At 46.9% G+C, this 21,127-nt stretch overlaps 1 protein-coding gene across 6 annotated transcripts in view; it reads right to left on the bottom strand.

Annotated features, from left to right (window-relative positions):
* Positions 1-17,973, bottom strand: part of ASCC2 (activating signal cointegrator 1 complex subunit 2) — a 52,440-nt gene extending 34,467 nt beyond the window's left edge. For 2 of the 6 annotated variants that reach the window (XM_033233175.1, XM_033233174.1), the window contains exons 1-4: positions 17,792-17,973; positions 11,897-11,994; positions 4,211-4,381; positions 1,187-1,316 (exon numbers count right to left, since the gene is read on the bottom strand). In XM_033233175.1, the coding sequence (XP_033089066.1) occupies positions 1,187-1,316; positions 4,211-4,381; positions 11,897-11,977 (382 nt within the window). In that variant the 5' untranslated portion in view covers positions 11,978-11,994; positions 17,792-17,973. Of the gene's footprint in view, positions 1-1,186; positions 1,317-4,210; positions 4,382-4,744; positions 4,904-11,896; positions 11,995-17,791 lie in introns of all 6 variants that reach the window. The other 4 variants (XM_033233173.1, XM_033233172.1, XM_033233176.1 and 1 more) reach the window with 4 other exon arrangements.
* Positions 17,974-21,127: the final 3,154 nt, after the last annotated feature.

Raw genomic sequence — 21,127 nt, forward strand, 5'->3', positions numbered from 1 at the left:
TGTGTGTGTGTATAAAGAGGAACCTCTAAAATAACTGCTTGTTTTTTATTAAACCTTCTAGCCCTCTGCCTGCTAATGGGATCCAACTGCTAATGTCCGTTCCTTTTGCAACCCAGAAGAGCCCTCTCTGAACTCTGTCCCTACCTGCTCTCAGCAGCAATGCAAATCATGATGTTTTTGATGCAGTGCCATCATCCCTCAAGCAGGGAGTTGCAGAGCAAGAGTTTGAGAGTCAGGTCTACGTGGACACACGTCCCAACTGGGCCACTTATTAGTCATATCCTCTCAGGCAAGTCCCCTACATTTGAACCTCAGTTTCCTTATCTGTAAGTGGGGATGATGACAGCACTTATCTCACAGGGCTGCTGTGAGGATCCAATTGACATGACATATGTGGAGTACTTGGCAGAATGCCGGGTCCCCGGAACACGCTCCAATAAAGGTTAGCTTAGTTATCACTGCTGTTCTTACATTCATCGCCAAAGGAAACTTCCCCATTCCTATGTCTGACGCATGGCCAATTGCATAATACTAATACACTCCCAAGCCAGAATGCTGGCTTACACTGTAATCTCAGCTGTTCAGGAAGCTAAGGCAGGAGGATCACTTGGGGCCATGAGTTTGAGACCAGTTGGAACAACATAGTGAGACCCCATCTACTGAAAATTTGTTTGATTTGCTAGGCATGGTGGCATGCACCTGTAGTCCCAGGTACCTGGGAGGCTGAGTTGGGGGGATAGCTTGAGTCCAGGAATGTGAAGCTACAGTGAGATATGATTGCACCATGGCACTCTTGCCTGAGTGACACAGTAAGGCTTTGTCTCTCTCTTTTTTTTTTTTTTTTTTTTGAGATGAAGGCTTGTTTCATCTCAAACACTGCAACTTCTGCCTCCCAGGTTCAAGTGATTCTCCTGGGAAACAAAACAAAACAAAACAACAACAACAAAAAAACTTCCAGATCCTTGAGGAACTGTCTGGTACACAGTTTTGTTTCCACCTCCCTAGGTAGTGTCACTACCTAGTCATTTTGAGATGACACTCATATATCTGTTAAGCAATTTCCCAAGACTCCCTGCCCCTACCGCCCTGAGTCCCAGGGCACTGTCAAAGCGCTGGCCTTTGCAACCTTTAGTTTGGCATGTGGAGGCCATCTCGGTGCATCCTCCTAGTCCCACATCCTACACACCTATCATCTTCTGGAGCAGTGGTGAGTTGCCTTTTCCAAAGAGCACACAGAGGTCCAGAATCTTTGGAATGTCAAAGAGGAAGTTATTGTAGAGGATTTCTCCAAATGCAGAAGGGGAAATGAAGTGATCCTAAGGAAAAATGCAGAGAGAAAGGATAGAGATTTTCTGAACACTTCTGCATTACAAATAGCAAACTCATGAGAAATAATCTTCGGGTACATCAAATGGGGACTGGCTAATGATGCCTTATGCATAGACGTGGAGCAATGGCCATTCTCCCCACCTTTTTTTTTTTTTTTATTGTTCATCTATCTGTGTCTTTGTGTCTCTAAACATCCCCATGACTTTTAGAACTGGCTGTATTATCATGTCTTTTTTTTTTTTTTGAGACAGGGTCTGGCTCTGTTGCCCAGGCTGATGTGCAGTAGTGCAATCTCTGCTCATTGCAAACTCCACCTCTTCAGCTCAAGCCATCCTTCCACTTCAGTCTCTCGAGTAGTCGGGACTACAGGCACGTGCCACAACGCCTGGCTAATTTTTGTATTTTTTGTAGAGATAGGGTTTCCCTATATTGCTCAAGCTGGTCTTGAACTCCTGATCTCAAGCAATGCGCTTGCCTTGGCCTCCCAAAGTGCTGGGATTACAGGTGTGACCCACAGTGTCCAGCCCCCACTTAAAAATTTTTTTTATATTATTATTATTTTTTTAGACAGAGTCTTGCTCTGTCGCCCAGGCTGGAGTGCAGTGGCATGATCTCAGCTCACTGCAAGCTCCGCCTCCCAGGTTCACGCCATTCTCCTGCCTCAGCCTCCCAAGTAGCTGGGATTACAGGAGCTCGCCACCACACCCAGCTAATTTTTGTATTTTTAGTAGAGACAGGGTTTCGCCATGTTGGGCAGGCTGGTCTTGAACTCCTGACCTCAAATGATCCACCTGCCTCGGCCTCCCAAAGTACTGGGATTATAGACGTGAGCCACCATACCAGGCCCATTCTCCCTTTAAATGTAAAAAGAAACAAAACATGCTATAAAACAGTCAGTTGGGAATTCATCCTGAAATATTTGCAGATAAATTAGTATGATATCTGGGATTGCTTTAAAATACTTCAGGAGTGGCTCACGCCTGTAATCCCAGCACTTTGGGAGGCCGAGACGGGCGGATCACGAGGTCAGGAGATCGAGACCATCCTGGCTAACACGGTGAAACCCCGTCTCTACTAAAAATACAAAAACTAGCTGGGCGAGGTGGCGGGCGCCTGTAGTCCCAGCTACTCGGGAGGCTGAGGCAGGAGAATGGCGTAAACCCGGGAGGCGGAGCTTGCAGTGAGCTGAGATCCGGCCACTGCACTCCAGTCCGGGAGACAGAGCGAGACTCCGCCTCAAAAAAAAAAAAAAAAAAAAAAAAAAAAAATACTTCAGGAAAAGAAACAGAACTAAGGGGACGAGATAAAACGAGATTGGCAGAATGTTGGTAATTGTTGAAGGGTACATGGGATTCACTGTACTTTGTACATGAAAATTTTGTATTTGTGGCCAGGCGCGATGGCTCGCGCCGGTAATCCCAGCACTTTGGGAGGTCGAGGCGGGCGAATGAGGTCAGGAGTTCGGGATAAGCCTGGCCAACATGGTGAAACCCCATTTCTACTAAAAATACAAAAATTAGATGGGCATGGTGGCAGATGCCTGTAATCCCAGCAACTTGGGAGGCTGAGGTAGGAGAATGCTTGAATCCAGGAGGTGGAGGCTGCAGTGAGCAGAGATCATGCCATTGCACTCCAGCCTGGGCAACAAGGGTGAAACTCCATCTCAAAAAAAAAAAAAGAAAGAAAAGAAAATTTTATATTTATGTATATTTGGAAATTTCCATTCTAGGCCAGGTGTGGTGGCTAGTGCCTATAATCCCAGCTACTTGGGAGGCTGAGGAGGGAGGACTGCTTGAAGCCAGGAATTCAAAACCAACCGGGGCAACATAGCAAGATCCCCTCTGTCCAAAAATTTTTTTAAAATTAGCCAGGTGTGGTGGTGCCTGTAGTCCCAGGTACTTTGAAGGCTGAGGCAGGAGGATTCCTTGAGCTCAGGAGTTTGAGGCTGCAGGAAGCTATGATTGCGCCACTGCACTCCAGCTTGGGTGACAGAGATTCTGTCTCCAAAAATAAAGAAAAAGGAAAAGAATATGTCCATATTATAAAACTTTTTAAAAAGCAAGATCCTATTTTTTAAATACACACACACACACATTCAAAGGGAATAAATTCTCTGGAGAAATAAGCATGTAACAAGGTTGGGTGTAGTGGCTCATGCCTGTAATTTCAGCACTTTGGGAGCCTCAGGTGAGAATATAACTTGAGTTCAGGAGTTCAAGACTAGCCTGAGAAACAAAGAGAGACCTTGTCTCTATTAAAAATCAAATAAATTAGCCAGGCATGATGGTGCATGCCTGTATCTCAGCTATTTGGGGGGCTGAGGTGGGAGGATCACTTGAGCCTGGGAGATCAAAGCTGCAATGAGCTATAATTGTGTCACTGCCCTCCAGCCTGGGCAACAGAGTGACACCCTATCTCAAAAAAAGAAAAGAAAGATGCATTTAACAGTGGTTATTCTGCAGGGCTGAGATTTTGTCGGTGACATTCATATTTCTGCAATGTTTGGGTTGTTTAGAGGCAGCAGTATTTTTTTAAAGTCACGAAAAAAACAGTAAAGATTTTTTAAAAGAGTATACAAGTTCCTTTAAGAAGTCAGAATCAATGTTTTTCTCTCTGACGCACAAGTCAAGGCAGTCACGCGTCAGCTGGCAAAGGGCCCTCGGCTCTCTTTGATGGAAACACTGGATGTAACACAGACCAACCTAGTGAATTAGAGGATAAGGGAGGTAGGACAGATTTCTTCCCCAACAGAGGGAATAAAGATGGAGGGGAGACAAAGAGGAAACTCAATGCCTCCAGAGCCTTCCTTCCCAGGGGTGGAGAGCCTGGCACAGAGGTGTCAAGTGTCAGGTGACGACCTGTCATGGGATCAGTGGCTTACTTTGGATTCCTTGTGAGTGGACATGCGGAGGAAGGTGAGAAAAACACTTCGATGGAGGCGCTTCTGCATGTCAACCACCTCAGGGGCTGAGGCCACCCCCTCGTCGAACTTGCGGGGGACATAGCGCAGGTAGGAGTCCAGGCACTTCTGTAGAGTCTCGTCAAAGATCACCTAAGCCAGGAGACAGAAGAGAGCGAGGATTTATCCCTGAGGCCCCAGGGACTTCTGGGTGGACTGTGCAAGGGCTCAATGCCCATCAGCCCTGCCCTATTCCAAACAATCCGACCCCAAGGGACCAAGGAGGTTTGAATGAGCCGAGGACTAAACACAAGATTCTAAAATTGACACTTTGAAAGGTGTGTAAACATTAAGATTGTGATACAAGACAGAGCAATCCAAACCATAATTTGCTGTTAAGGATCCAGTGTAAGAAGTAGACAAAAAGCACTTCCTAAGGGAAGAAAAACAACAACAGCAACCAACCAACGGCATGTCATGTGCTTTGTCTTAGCGTTAATTTTGATAGAATGTTACCTGGCACCAGAATTTATCGTGAGGCAAGGCCAGGAGCCAGTCGAGGTCATTGGCTACGAAGGTGGCGCGTTCCAGGTACTCCTCCACTAGGGCGGGAATGTTGTCTTTAGGGGGCGGTTTGTATAACACAAAATACCGGTCTGCCTTCTGCTCGGGGTGCTACGGATCCAAAAACCACGTGTTAACGTGGCAGAGGTTAGTCAGCGAGGGCCCATTTGCCAACCCACAGCAATGACAACACTTGGCTGTTCCAACCGGTGACCCTCCAAGGAGCTTTTAAGCATAAAGAACCAAGTGTATCTAACAAAGAGGGCATGGTTGCATCCAGCGAACACTAGGTGATAATTAAAATCCATGTTTTCGGAGTGGATTTAATGACACAGGGGAAGGTTAAGGGAAGAGAAAGCAGGATACAAAACTCTCTATTTAATATAATCAGTTTTTGTTTTTCTTTTTTAGTAAAAGGTGAAAGATTTATTTGTTCTGAAGAAAAACCAGAGCGTAGTTTTCGGTTTATAAAAAGTATAAATACATTCACACACTGGTATCGATTTTTAAAAAAGAAGTTGGGGAGATGATGCCCCAAAGCTAATAGTGGTTATCTCCGATGGGGGTGGGGGGTGGGGAATTGTGGCTTGAATAGACTTTCCCATTAAAAAAAAAAAAGAACATATATTCACATATTACTTTTTTTTTTTTTTTTTTTTTAAGACAGGTCTCACTCTCGTTGCCCAGGCTGAAGTGTAGTGGCATAATCTGGGCTCACTGCAGCCTCTCCCTCCTGGGCTCAGGTGATCCCCCACCTCAGCCTCCTGAGTAGCTGGGACTACAGGTGCGCACCACCATGCCTGGCTAATTTTTTTTATTTTTAGTAGAGATGGGGTTTCGCCAATGTTGCCCAAGATGGTCTCAAATTCCTGAGCTCAAGCCATCCACCTGCCTTGGCCTCCCAAAGTGCTAGAATTACAGGTATGAGCCACCTCTCCCGGCCACATATATTACTTTTTAAATTAATTTTTAATTATATAATTTGACACAAGCATCTTTTCTTTCAAAAACTTACAAGGGTACAGAGAAGGTGAGCTGCCTGGGGCTACACTCCCCGGCCCCATGTTCCCTGCAGAGGTAACCACTCACCATCTGGTGGGTGTCCTTGCAGACCTCTTCCAGGCATTTACATTAAATTATACCCATAAAAACAATTTGTTTGGGTCTGTTCTTTCTTACACAAATAGCATCATACTGTTTGTATCACTATGCTGTATCTTTTTTATAACTAGAAAAAAAAACTTCAGTAATTTTTTTTACGTAAAATATTCTAATCAAGTAACTGTGTCAGCATAGAATCACAAGTTCTCCCTTCCAGCCCCTACTTGTCATGAACAAACCTTACTTTGTTCACCATAAAGAGGAGATGGGCTAAGTCTTCTCCTCTGACTACGTAAGGGGTGCTTTCTCTGGGGAAGTGGTAACAGGAGGATGGCCAGGCAATGTGTCAGCTCTTATCAACCACAGTCCATCCATTTCCAGGTCTGTTGATCCAGAGGATATAGAAAAACTGAGATTGATAAGAGGTCAGCCTCCTCAAGAACCATCTATGCCTTCCTACTGTCTTAGGCGAGTTTCCAAACTATAGAGCCTGTGGGTACCACAAGGATTCTTCAAGGCCACCTATCATGTGGGTCTGCAGGACCCCCTCCCATTTAAATGAAATTTATATCATGGAGTTACAGGTACAAATCTGTTGAAAAAGAAATTCTGCTGGCTGAAACAAGTTCAAAACAACTGTCAGGAGCCAAAATACATTTCCTTGGTTTCCAAGCTTCCTCCCTCCTCTATCTGTTGGCACTTTACCTCTTCCCTCACTTCTCACTCAGGCCAGGCTACTCATTCTCCTGAGACACACACACACACACACACACACACACACACCAGGCTACTCATTCTCCACACACACACACACACACACACACACACACCAGGCTACTCATTCTCCACACACACCACACACACCACACACACACCAGGCTACTCATTGTCCACACACACACACACACACACCAGGCTACTCATTCTCCACACACACACACACACACACACACACAGGCTACTCATTCTCACACACACACACACACACACACACACCAGGCTACTCATTCTCCACACACACACACACACACACACACCAGGCTACTCATTCTCCACACACACCACACACACACACACACACACATCCCCTGAGATTCTACTTTCCATGCAATCCCACAGGGGGAAGATGGACATCTAAATCACCAAGTGAGCACAAAACAGAGGAAGTGACAGCTCAGACCTGGCAGAGGGACTGTGGAAATGCAGAAGGGAATTAACAGCACCTGGAGGATAAGGGACGGCTTCCCAGAGCAAGCAGCCTTCCTCCAAGCCTCCAAGCATTCGAGCGTTGGAGGATAGGGACTTTAAACGAAAGAAACATTTTTATGGAGGCATAAACATGGGCCATAACAAAAGGGCACAGATTGTACTGGGAGGTAGGAGACAGATTTGGCGAATGCTGGAATGATGCAAATGAAAGCTACCACTTATTGTGGACCTGCCCTGTGCCAGCCACAAGCAGACACAACCCACTATTTTTATTTAAAAAAGCCCCTATTTCTTTTTTAATCTACAAAAACTATTTTAAAAAGACATAGTATTCATCCCATTTTAGAGGAGGAATCAAACAGCAAGGTTCAGGAACTTTCCCAAGGTCATGGGATTAAAGAGACAACTGAGGCAGGATTTGAGCCAAAGCTTACACTGTAGACTTATTAAATGACCTCTGGTATCTGTGTGCCATCCTGGTCTCACTGATCGTCCTTCTGACCCCAGTTCCAATCTCACCTCCTCCAGGAAGCCTCCCTGACTCCCACCCCAGCTGGATTAGGAGCTCATCTAAGCTCTCCCTCAGCACCTGCATTCTGTGCTCACCTCTCTATACCACTTGAACAGCATTAAAAGTGCTTTCAGACCAGTGGTTTGCATGGGGAAAGGGTGAGAGGAAGGCACAAATTGCAGGCAGGCACGAGAAAACTTTTAGGGATGGTAGAAATGTTCATTGATGATGATAGTTTCATGCATGTATACACATGGAAAAACCAATCAAACCGCATATTTTAATTTTAAAAATGTTGGCTGGGTACAGTGGCTCATGCCCATAACCCCAGCACTTTCAGAGGCCAAGGCGGGCCCACCACTTGAGGCCAGGAGTTTGAGACCAGCCTGGCCAACACTGTGAAACCCCGTCTCTTATCAAAAATGTAAAACTTAGCCAGGCGTAGTGGCACGTGCCTATAATCCCAGCTACTCGGGAGGCTGAGACAGGAGAATCACTTGAACCTGGGAGGCAGAGGTTGCAGTGAGCCGAGATCACGCCACTGCACCCCAGCCTGGGCAACAGGTGAGACTCCACCTCAAAAGAAAAAACCCTTTCTTTTCATAGGTGTTGACAAACTGCATATTTTAAATATGTGCAGTTTATTGTCCTTCAACCATGCCTGAATAAAGTTGTATAAAATGGGAGGACCAGCTGGGCGTAGTGGCTTACACCTGTAATCCCACCACTCTGGGAGGCCGAGGCGGGCGGATCACGAGGTCTGGAGTTTGAGACCAGGCTGACCAACATGGTGAAACCACGTTTCTACTAAAAATTCAAAAATTAGCTGGGCATGGTGGCACACGCCTGTAATCTCAAGCTACTCCAGAGGCAGAGGCAGAAGAATCACTTGAAACCAAAAGGTGGAGGTTGCAGTGAGCAGAGATCGCACCATTGCACTCCAGCCTGGGTGGGCGGGCGACAGAGTGAGATTCTGTCTCAAAAAAAAAAAAAAAAAAAAATGGGAGGACCAGTCTTCCCAACTGTCTCCCCCACTAGCCTGTAGGTGTCTGGAGGCAGCCTGAGCCTTTGTCACCCAGCATTCCGAGTCTATAGAACAGCACCACGCATTGAGCAGACTTTCTGTACAGATCTGCTGACTGGACAAAGAAATGAATGAGGCTGACGGGACGTTGTGGCTCACGCCTGTAATCCCAGTGCTTTGGGAGGCCAAGGTGGGCGGATCACAAGGTCAGGAGTTCAAGGCTAGCCCGGCCAATATGGTGAAACCCCGTCTCTACTGAAAACACAAAAATTAGCCGGGCGTGGTGGCAGGCACCTGTAGTCCCAGCTACTCAGGAGGCTGATGCAGGAGAATTGCTTGAACCCGGGAGGTGGGGTTGCAGTGAGCCGAGATCGCACCACTGCACTCCAGCCTGGGCGACAAGCGAGACACTGTCTGAAAAAAAAAAAAAAAAAGGCCGGGCGCGGTGGCTCAAGCCTGTAATCCCAGCACTTTGGGAGGCCGAGACGGGCGGATCACGAGGTCAGAAGATCGAGACCATCCTGGCTAATACGGTGAAACCCCGTCTCTACTTAAAAATACAAAAAACTAGCCGGGCGACGAGGCGGGCGCCTGTAGTCCCAGCTACTCGGGAGGCTGAGGCAGGAGAATGGCGTAAACCCGGGAGGCAGAGCTTGCAGTGAGCTGAGATCCGGCCACTGCACTCCAGCCTGGGTGGCAGAGCAAGACTCCGTCTCAAAAAAAAAAAAAAAAAAAAAAAAGATAGGGTTTTGCCATGTTGCCCAAGCTGGTCTCAAACCCCTGGGCTCAAGTGATCCACCCGCCTCAGCCTCCCAAACTGCTGGGATTACAGGCATGAGCCACCAGGCCTGGCCACAAGACTATTTCTTTCAGGTCAAGTATGTGCTATTCAAATAGTAGATCCTCAACCAACATTAGCTCTACCAATCATCCTAAAAAAGGTGGTGTGGTAACTACCCTTTGCCTAGAGATCATGCCCCAAGTCAAGACTAAAGGGACAAATATAGGGTGGACACATATCTTAGTACAATCTTTCAGGAGCTTCCCGTGGCCTTCAGAGTAACACTCTTCAGTCTGCCAACAAGACCCCTCCTCGATCAGGCAGCTGTCTCCCTCAGCTCATCTGCCTTCCCACCCTACCCCCCATTCAGTGCTGCTGTTGTTGTTCCTGCTGTCATCACTATTGTAAAAACAATTTATTGAGTGCTTACTATGTTCCAGGCACAGTGCTCATTCATAGACATCTAATTTAGTCCCCACAACCATCCTGCAAAGCTGGTCCTATTATTATCGTTTTTGGATTTGAGGCTTAGAGAGGTTCAATAACTTGTCCAAAGACACAAAGACAAATATCCAAATATGTGTGAAATGAACACAAAGCCTATATTTGCTAACTCTGCTATACTGTTGCTACCTCCAGTGACTTGTGGTTAGTTTAAGAGTCAGGCTCTCTCAAGACTCCGGGACTGCATACTAAGGTTGTCCTACCAGGTCCAGCCTTCTGTTGCTCTGCCCAGCTAGTATTAAGTCACCCTTCAATACCCAGTTCAGAAGCCCTTTCCTTCAGGAAGCCTTCCTGGGCTGCACGTACCCTCCCACCAGGCCCAAGGCCTCTCTGCCCCTATACACCCCACTGATCTGGATCAGCGGCCCCGGCTCCGCACTCATGAAGCAGCCTAGACTTCCTTCTATCACAACCCTGATCACACTAGAGAAGCTACTGGTCTGTCTTTCTCTTAGGTCATGGGTTCTTCAAGGGCAGAGACCATGTCTTTTCTCTTTATAGCTCTAGCACCTGGCACATGGCCTGGCTGCAGTCATGTACCAAATGTTTTCTGAGAGCCTCCGATGCGCCTGGCACTGGAAATCAGGAGTAAAGGGCAAGGACCAGGCCGCTGTTCTCACAGTGCCCGCAGTCTAACAACCCACATGTTCATTCGGTATGGGGGGAGGACTGAGGTGGAAAATCATACTTGACCACCCAAGGAGCCAGTCTCCATCAGTGTTTCCAACAGAACTTTCTGCAATAATAGAACTGCTCTGTATCTGTGCTGGCACTCACCACATGGGGCTATTTTAATTTAAAAGCGTTACAATTAAATTAAAAATCTAGTTCCTCAGCATACACTCACTATTCACATTACAAGTGCTTAATAGCTACATGTGGTAAATGAATTGGGTGGCTATCGTACGGAAAAAAACACTCCAGATTTTCTGATAAGTATCTCCCACACATAAAAAGGTTATAAAAAGGAAACGTGAAACTTTATAGCAGAAAGATTTTAAGGATATGTGTCCTAGGGTCTGCTCGGCTAGGTTCCCATCCTGGCTCCCCTAATTTCCTAATTCTGTGACTCTGAACTTTCAGTTTCCTCATCTGTAAAATGGGGACAATCAAAATGTCTATTTGTAGGGCTGTGATGTGGACTAAATGACATAATCTGGGTGAAGTGTTTAGAATGGTCTGGCACAGGGCAAGTACTCTATAAATGTCAGGTACTATTATTAGAGAGTATTTAAGAAGTAATGAGAAGCCATCTAGAAGGCAGGAAATAAAACACCAATTCCTGTTTCCCACGACTTTACTCAAACCCCTAGAAAACACTTCCTCCCACCTTGTTCAAGGGAGCTCAAATTCTTGGGAAAACAACAAGAGGGTATAGGAACTCCAGGGCCGCATCTACCTCCTTCTTCGGCAGCCTGGCACCTCTCCATGGCTCTAATCTCTCTCTGCAGCTGGTAATCGACATGTTCACAGCCTCCTTATTTTTCAGTCTCACAAGCCCTGCCGGGGTGTTTGTATGTGGTGCTTCTTATCTCAGTTGAGATAAAACACAGCCCAACCTCTGAAATCAGCATTCCCACCAAAATACGGAGAGCAGCTTAGATAGCTCTGAAAATGCTACCTGAAACCTGAACACCCTCCACAGGGTCAAATCCCCAAACCCAGCTTTGGGCTGGATCCATTTCTAGTCCGATTCAGGCTGAATCAGAACTGCCATCAGACTGATTTGAAATAAAATGCTTTGGGGGGAAGGTGCAGGGTGGTGACATGGAAAATCCTACGCAAATTCAAGCTGCCGCTCAGAAGGAAATTCCTACTCTGGGCCTGGAAGAGACTAGTAGTGTCTCAGCTACTGAATCACTGACCATGGCCCTCGGGTCATTCTTGGAACAGATAAAGAAGGAATTTACTTTTTGCTTCTGAAATTGCAAGACTGACAATATCAGGCTGAACGGCCTTAAGGGACCGGCTCACCAGCGCTGGTGAAGTCCTCAGCTTTCCTGTCTTCGGGTCCTTGTGGGTGATCTGGAGTTGGTCCAGGGGCAGAGCTGGCATTGTGCTGCGTGACCCTCCTGAAAGGAATATGGATGGGAAGAAGAGAGCAGACACACAGACTCCTGGGGGCAGGGCCTGCTCTGGGGCTGATCCCAGAGTCAGAAGAGAAGCTTTGACCTCTTGCCTTAGGAGGCTCCTGTTGTGGTTCAGGACCTGGTTCATGCGCCTACTAACCCAGACAAAGTGACTGTTTTTTTGCATAAAGCAGTTCTCAATTGTAGAAGAAAATACTTCCCCAGATGACTTCCACACTTTTTTTTTTTTTTTTTTTTTGAGATGGAGTCTCGATCTGTCGCCAGGCTGAAGTGCAGTGGCGCTATCTCAGCTCACTGCAGCCTCCGCCTCCCCAGTTCAAGTGATCCTCCTGCCTCAGCCTCCCCAGTAGCTGGGTCTACAGGCACACACCACGCCTAGCTTTTTTTTTTTTTTAAAGAGACAGAGTCTTACTCTGTTGCCCAGCAAAGTGGTGTGATCATAGCTCACTGTGGCCTCTAACTCTTGAGCTAAAGCAATCCTCCCACCTCAGCCTCCTGAGTAGCTGGGACTACAGGCATTCACCACTAACGGCCAGCTAATTTTTAAAATTTTTTGTAGAGACAGGCTTTATTTTTTGACAGATGAGTTCTTACTACATCACTTGGGCTGGTCTCAAACTCCTGGGTTCAAATGATCCTCCTGTCTTGGCCTCCCAAAGTGCTGCCTCTGCCTCCCAAAGCGCTCACAGGTGTGAGCCTCTGTGCCCAGCCTGTTTCCACCCACTTTGAGAAGTACTGGCTAAAAATACTTAGATTCTCTTTATTAGGGCTCCAGCTCTGTGAGCTCATTAGCCTGTGAGCTCTATGAAGACAGTGCCCAGGCCTCTCCTCTTGCTATCTTTTCTGTGAGCACAGGATTGGTACAGAGGTGGCCTCACCAAATGTTTGAAGAACAACTACATATGAGGACACTCCTTTTAAAACTCTAGCCAGATTTTAAGTCTTTTGAGGGGTGAAGCCATGGGCCTTTCCTCACTTGTGGAGGATGTTAAGATTTTACAATCTCTCTAGGCTTCAGGGAAGAAGTAGATGGAAGAATAGGACATGAGAAGAAGGGAAGAAGGACATGGAAAAACAGAAGGACCAGCGAAAAAGATAATTCATAGAAAACTGACAGTGCAAGCTCCTTTCTACAAAAGCCCAAACTGACCTCACAGTCAGTAAGCGGCAGATCCAAGGTCTCCCGTCTTGCTGTCCAGTGTTCTTTTCACAATATCACTTGGCCTGACCCATAGAAGGGACATACGTGTTAAATGAATCATGGAATAGAAGTGAATTAGGCCCCTCAAAAAACATGCCATAAAAGGCTGGAACAGTCTCAATGACAACATGAAGAGAGACAGAGGCTGGGGTGATGAAACTGTCACCTCTTGAGCCTTCACAGACAAGCAGAGGAGCATGGGGGGACATGAGCTACCAGGTGTGTCATATCTCAGATATTGGGCTAGGCTTAATTATATGAAGAGCTCCTCTAAGTGAATTTCTTTTTTCTTTTTCTTTTTTAAAATAGAGATGGGGTTTCGCCATGTTGCCCAGGCTGGTTTCAAACTCCTGAGCTCAAGCAAACTGCCCATCTTGGCTTCCCAAAGTGCTGGGATCACAGGTGTGAGTGCCTGGCCTCTAAGTGCTTTTCTCAGCATTAACTTACTTGCCCAGTTAACTGGCTTTACATGTATTAACGCTCACAAAAACTCCAAGGTTAGTTCTATTATTATCCTCATTTTATCAGTGACAAAACAGAGGCTCACAGAAAACAAGAAACCTGCCCAAGGTCTCACAGTTAGTAGGTGGTGAAGCAGGCTGGTTCTTAACCATTCACTATACTGTGTCTAGTTAAACTTAGGGGTGGGATTGGGTGAAGGGGTGGAGTGAGAGTCAAAGCACTTCTAGAGGAGACCCTGAGTAGTCTTGATAATAGAAACTGACCAGGAAAGAAGGGTGCCCCAGGCAGAGGAAACAGCAGAGCAAAGGCAAGGAGGTGGACACAGCCTGGCACCCAAGGAACCTTGGTTCCGGCCTGTTATAAAGACTGTGAAAATCCCCACCCTAGAAGGAGTAATGAGACAGGACCAGTCTGCCTGGTCCTTGACAAGTGTTCCAGCTATAGCATCCCAGCAGATCAGACACACATGGTCTCTGCATACATGAGGTGGCCTGAAAAAAAATCACAAGGCAAAGAAAGTAATAAAGAGCTTGGGGTAAGTTTTCATCTTTCAGCTTTGCAAAGCATAGATAATATCCTCTGCTGCATCTATTTCTAATCAAGTTACTATCTTACTAGCCTCTCACAACAACCCAATTAAGGACAAGGATTACTATGCTCAGATGTCCAAAGAGGGGCCCTGATTTGCTCAAGGTAAATACATTATTAGCCAAGCTGAAACCAAAGCCCAGGTCTTTTGCTAGGGCACCTGGGGCTCTTATGCTGAATATGTTAAAAAACAATAATAATAATTTATTTTCCTAACCCTCTAGCCATGCTGGAAGGTGAGCTGGAAACACCACTGCTCTGCACACCAGTGCAGAAGTCTAAATGACTGACAGCCCCAGTTCTTTCCAGGCTTGCCCGCTGAAGATGGCTGTGGGAGTGTTGGCTGTGAGACACAGGGTGGAGAAAAAGTCATGAGGAGGAAGCAAGTCTCTACCCTTTAACCTCCAGGCCCCACAGTCCAGGCCTAGACAGGTAGAGACAGCATTTGCTTTCAGAAGAAATTCACGGCCAGGTGCAGTGGCTTACGCCTGTAATCCCCACACTTGGGAGGCCAAGGCGGGGGGATTGCTTGAAGCCAGGAGTTTGAGACCAGCCTAAGCAACATACTGAGACCTCATCTCTACAAAAAATTCAAAAATTAGGTGTGGTGGTGCACACCTGTAGTCCCAGCTACTTAAGAGGCTGAGGTGGAAGGATCACTTGAGCCCAGGAGATCAAGGCTGCAGTGAGCCATGATGGCACCACTGCACTCCATCCTAGGTGACAGAGCAAGACCCTGTCCCAAAATTTAAAACAAAAAAAAAAATTTTTTTTTTTTAAAGAAATTCACCCCTACAAACCATTGCCTGCCAGGGCAATTCAGGTCTAGTCTGGTGTGGTGGTAAGGAGACAGTGCTACAGTCCTACAGCCTGGGTTCAAATCCTGGCTCCACCTTTTCTTATCCATGTTGAGACCTTGAGACAGTTCCCTAACCTCTGTAACTTTTGATTGCCTCTTCTGTAATATCAGAATTGTAATAGGACATAAACTCCCAGGGTTGCCATGAGAAGTAATCAATGTGAAGTGCTCAACCCAATATGTGGCACATAATAAGCACTCAATAAAATTTAGTTATTATTCAAGTCTCAACCAGAGGCAAGACACTTTGGGCTTCCTGGTTTATTCAGCAAACAATTCCTGAATATAATCTGGGTCCTAGGCATACAACTGACTATCATTTGGCGTTAAAGCTGTAACAGGAAATGTCCAAAACTAGAGTACAGTAGAGAAATGAAGGATGTCACAAAGAAGGTGATCTATAACCTGGATGTTGAAGAATACGGGGAAAAGGTGACATTCCAAGCAGAGAGCAAGCATGAACAAAAGCTCAGAGTCTTAAAATGTGTGGCTCTGGGTTGGGTGAGGTGGCTCCCGCCTGCAGTCTCAGCACTTTGGGAAGCCGTGGCAGGAGAATTGCTTGAGCCCAGGAGAGTGAGGTTGCAGGGAGTCATAATATATCACTGAACTCCAGCCTGGGGGACACGGTGAGACTCTGTCTAAAAAGTGTGGCTTTGAAGGAAGAGAGAGACATTTGGTGTTGCTGAAAACACAAGGTCAGATAGGGGATGACAGAAGTGAAGAGAGAAGAGAAGCTGGATAGGGAAGACAGGACCAGTTTAAAAAGAGCCTCAAAATAGCTCGAACCCGGGAGGCGAAGGATGCAGTGAGCGGAGATCACGTCATTGCACTCCAGCCTGAGAGACAGAGCGAGACTCCATCTCAAAAAAAAAGCCTCAATGCTACACTCAAGATTTTAGTATTTCACCTGAAAGCAGTGAGGACTCACGTAAGTATGGGAGAGACATGACCAGAAAGAGATGATGATAACCTGGTGGCAGAAAAGACCTTTTATAAACCATGGGAGAGCAAACAGTATGTTAATCATTTCATTTATTCCATTTTTTTTTTTTTTTTTTTGAGATGAAGTCTCACTCTGTCACCCAGGCTAGAGTACAGAGGAACGATCTCGGCTCACTGCAACCTCTGCCTCCCGGGTTCAAGAGATTCTCCTGCCTCAGCCTCCCTAGTAGCTGGAATTACAGGCACATGCCTGGCTAATTTTTGTGTTTTTAGTAGAGAGAGGGTTTTGTCATGCTGGCCAGGCTGGTCTGGAACTCCTGACCTCAGGTGATCTGCCCGCCTTGGCCTCCCAAAGTGCTGGGATTACAGGCATGAGTCACTGCCCGGCCATTCAAACATTTTTGAGCACCTATTATGTGGCGGGCACTGATGCCCAGAGAATATTAAGGTGGGCAAATAACAAACCTGGTCCTGCCCTTCACAGAGCTTACAGTCATAATGGGGAAAGACAGATACTTTTCCAATTAGCCATACACACAAATAAAAACCAATACCATGATGTAGCTATGTAGGTAAGGCTCACGAAGCTGTGGCAGCATTTAAAAGAGAGACCTGGCTTGAGGGAGGAGGGATGTCAAGGAAGACCTGAGTTTTTGTCTAAAGCATGGGTACAAATTAACTAGGCAGGGCTGAGCACGATGGCTCATGCCTGTAATCCCAGCACTTTGGGAGGCCGAGGCAGGCAGATCACGAGGTCAGGAGATTGAGACCATTCTGGCTAACAAGGTGAAACCCCGCCTCTACTAAAAATACAAAAAAAAAAAAAAAAAATAGCTGGGCGTGGTAGCGCATGCCTGTAATCCTAGCTACTCGGGAGGCTGAGGCAGGAGAATCGCTTGAACCCAGGAGGTGGAGGTTGCAGTGGGACGAGATCGCGCCACTGCACTCCAGCCTGGGCGACAGAGCAAGACCCCGTTTTTTTGGGGGGGGGGAAGAAATTAACTAGGCAATCTGAACTTTAAGTTTCAAAAGGACAAACAATAATCACGACTATGTCTGTGCCACCACTGTATTCCCCTGCCAGGCAGGACAGCAAAAGCCAAAAGCTAAGAAAGGGAGGGGAGCTCCCTACAAGCACCCAATTACAATATGGCCTGGGAACATTCCCGGGGCTACTGCTCTCTCAGTTTCTTTGTTATCATTCCTCTAGTCTCTCAATTGAATATGACTCTCCTCAGAGACCTTCTGATTGCTTTGCCTATAGTATGTACTCTCCCCGTTAGTGTCACAGCTTTAATGACCTCGTGCATTTGCTTGTGGTTGACCATCTCCTCCCACTAGACTGTAAGCTCCATGAGGACAGAAGCCTTGTCTGTCTTGCTTTATTTGTATCCCCCATGCCTAGATTTGTGTCTGGCACATAGGAAGCACTCCACAAATATTTGCTGAACGAATGAGTGAACCCTGAAGAAACTGAAGCCCTGGGTGTGAGGACGTGGGGGGATCGTGGCTGGTCCAAGACCACTCTGGGGCCGAACTTCGAACCCGTGGCTCCTGACCCTGGCGGCCAAGTCTTGGCGGGGGGGGGCGGCTCACAACACCTCAGCGTACGCTTGGGCCCCGCAATGGAGGCCAGAGAGTGGGAAAGCCAAGGCTGCCCAAGGCACAGCCGCGGCTTCTCCGAGGCCTCTTGCCCTGCATCCGGCAGGGACCAGCCACACACTCACCTCGGCGGCTCCACCACCAGCTCTATGCCGCCACCTCCGCCGCCGCCGCCGCCGCCGCCGCCCACGGTGACAGCTCCCTGAGCGCCCGCACTTCCGGGGTCAAACGGCGATTCCGCAGCAGCAGACAGGAAGTCTCGGCCTGGTCCCGCCCCCAGAGCAGAGCAAACTACCGCCGGGAAGCCGGACCTCAATTCTTAAGACTCCACCCCACACTCGGCAGTCTGTAGCCACGCCCCCTTCCCCTCCTACCTCCCTTACGTGATTACACCTCTCGGGAAATCCAAGTTGGGCACCTGAGAAGGCGTCTCGGAATCCCAGGCTTCCACCTTCTGCCCAACCTCCTTAGTCACCGTTTTACATATTTAATCCAGAAGAGAAATTTTAACAAGTCAAAAGCACGAACATAATATTAAGCAGATGTACAAATACAGACTGCGATTTCATTTACAGGAAATTCTGGAACAGACAGAACCCATGAGTGGTGATGGTGTTAAGATTGGTGGTTTCCTCTGGGGCTGAGGACTGGGAGGGGCCACAAGTGAGGCTGGGGTCACCCCTGTCTTCATCTCGGTGGTAGCCATGTAGATGTATTCACTTTGGAAAATTCATCAAATTGTACACTTAAAATTTGTGCACTTTTCTGTATGTATGCAATACAGTTTTTTTTGTTTTGGTTTTTGTTTTTTAATGAAGGTACAAGTACAGCTATCCTAAGAGAAGGATGCAGTTTTTCTACAGAATGACTTAGGTAATGTAGGTTTAGTGGTTCCTAAGTCTGGCTATGGATCAGAATCATCACAGAAAACTTGTTAAGAACACACATCCCTGGCTTCATCTCAGTGCCTGGCACACAGTAAGAATTCAAAACCAACCACCATCATTATTGAGGTGTTATAGAAGCCCCCGAATGGAGAACACAACCCCACCCTAGGATTGTGAAATATTTCCCAGGACCCTCCTGCCAAACCCTGCTATCTGCACTAGGGCTACAAGTAATGCTTGGTCCAGTGCCTGTCCTCAAGGAGCTTACAAAATAGGGAGTGCAAGAAAACCAATAGCAACGAGTCAATGTGATGAATGCAAGGTGCTAAGGAAATAGGAGATGGCCTGTAAACCAGAAATGAGATGAGAGGGGCTGGATTTTATATTAGTTTTGTATTGCTGCATAACATATTACCACAAACTTATAACAACACACTGCTTGCCACTTATAACAAACACATTTATTTATTTATTTTGAGACGGAGTCTCACTCTGTCGCCAGGCTGGAGTGCAGTGGTGCGATCTTGGCTCACTGTAACCTCCGCCTCCCAGGTTCAAGCGATTTTCCTGCCTCAGCCTCCCAAGTAGCTGGGACTACAGGCACGTGCCACCACCCCCAACTAATTTTTGTATTTTTAGTAGAGACGGGGTTTCACCATGTTGGCCAGGATGGTCTCGATCTCTTGACCTCGTGATCCGCCCACCTTGGCCTCCCAAAGTGCTGGGGTTACAGGCGTGAACCACCATGCCTGGCCAACAAACACATTTATTATCTCACATTTTCTGTGAGCCAGGAATCTGAGGATGGCATAGCCGGCTCCTCTGCATCAGGGTCACCCACAAGACTGCAATCAAGGTATCAGCCAGGGCTGGAGTCTCATTTAAAGACTCAACTCAAAAAGGGTCTGCTTCTGAGTTCCCATGGTTACTGGCTAAATTCAGTTCCTTAATGATTGTTGGACTAAGGGTCTCAGTTCCTAGCTGGATTTTGGCCAAAGGCTTGTCACGTAGGCTTCTCCAGTGTAAGCAGCCTACTTCATCAAAGCATGAAAGCCTAAAAGTTAACAGGGAAGCCAAGAGTGATGGCACATGCTTGTAGTTCCAGCAGGTTGGGAGGCTGAAGCAGGAGGATTGTTTGCTCCTAGGAGTTCAAATAGAGCCTGAGCAACATAGCAAGACCCAGTCTCTAAAAATAAAAATAAAAAACATTCAAAGAAAGCATGAAAAAATTCAAAGAGGCTGGGCACAGTGACTCATGCCTATAATCCCAACACTTTGGGAGGCTGAGGTAGGAAGATTGCTTGAGCCCAGAAGTTTGAGGCCATCCTAGGCAACATAGCGAGACTTTGTCTCTACAAAAAATAATTAAAAATTAGCCAAGCATGGTGGTGCATGCCTGTAGTCCCAGCTGCTTAGGAGATTGAGGCAGGAGGATTGCTTGAGCCCGGGAGTTCGAGGCTGCAGTTAGCCGTGACCACACCACTGCACTCCAGCCTGCACGACAGAGCAAGACCCTGTCTCAAACAAACAAAAGGAGGCAATGGGAGAGTCTACTAGCAAGAGAGAAATTACAATATCATGTAACCTAATCATGAAAGTGACATCACTTTTACCGTGTTCTATTTGTTAGTAGCAAGTCACAGGATTTGCCCACAGGGGATTACACAAGGGCAGGAATACCAAAAGATGTGAATCAATGGAGGCCATTCTAGAGTCTGCCTGCCACAGATACTTAGAGGACACATATCAACCCCAGGTCTGCAGCAGAGGAAGTAAAGGTGCAGAGAGATAAAGACAATTGTGATAGTAATGATTACATTTGTCAAACCCTTGCTTCATCCCAGGCACTGGAATAAGCATTTAACATATATTATCTCTTTGACTTTTTTTTTTTAAATGAGATGGAATCTCACTCTGTCACCCAGGCTGGAGTGCAGTGGCACGATCTCGGCTCACTGCAACCTCCGCCTCCCAGGTTCAAGCCATCCTCCCTCCTCAGCCTCCCTCGTAGCTGGGACTACAGGCGCATGTCACCACACTGGGCTAATTTTTGTATTTTTAGTAGAGATGGTGTTTTGCCATGTTAGCCAGGCTGGTCGCGAACTCCTGACCTCAGGTGATCTGCCCATCTTGGTCTCCCAAACTGCTGGGTTTACAGGTGTGAGCCACTGAGCCAGGTGCTCCTTGACTCTTCGTAAGAATGATAAGAGGTAGATGCTATTATTACCCCATTTTAAAGAGAGGTTTAAAGACTAGACCAGAGTCACAGAGCTGGTAAGTGGGTGGAGTGGGGATTTGAATTCAGCCCTGTTTAACCACAGAGCCTATCCTCATAACCTCCCTACCAAGAGCCCTTCCCAAGCTCCAAGAGATCTCAAGTGCCACAAGCTGTGTCAGAACAGTGAATGTTTCCCTTTGTTGCTGTTAGTATTATTATTTTATTTATTTATTTATTTATTTAGAGATAGGGTCTCCCTCTGTCACCCAGGCTGGAGTGCAGTGGCGCGATCATGGCTCATTTCAGCCTCTGCCTCCTGGGCTCAAGCAGTTCTCTTGCCTCAGTCTCCTGAGTAG

The sequence above is a fragment of the Trachypithecus francoisi genome, unplaced genomic scaffold (assembly GCF_009764315.1).
Source record: "Trachypithecus francoisi isolate TF-2019V2 unplaced genomic scaffold, Tfra_2.0 Lachesis_group14, whole genome shotgun sequence".
NCBI lineage: Eukaryota > Metazoa > Chordata > Mammalia > Primates > Cercopithecidae > Trachypithecus > Trachypithecus francoisi.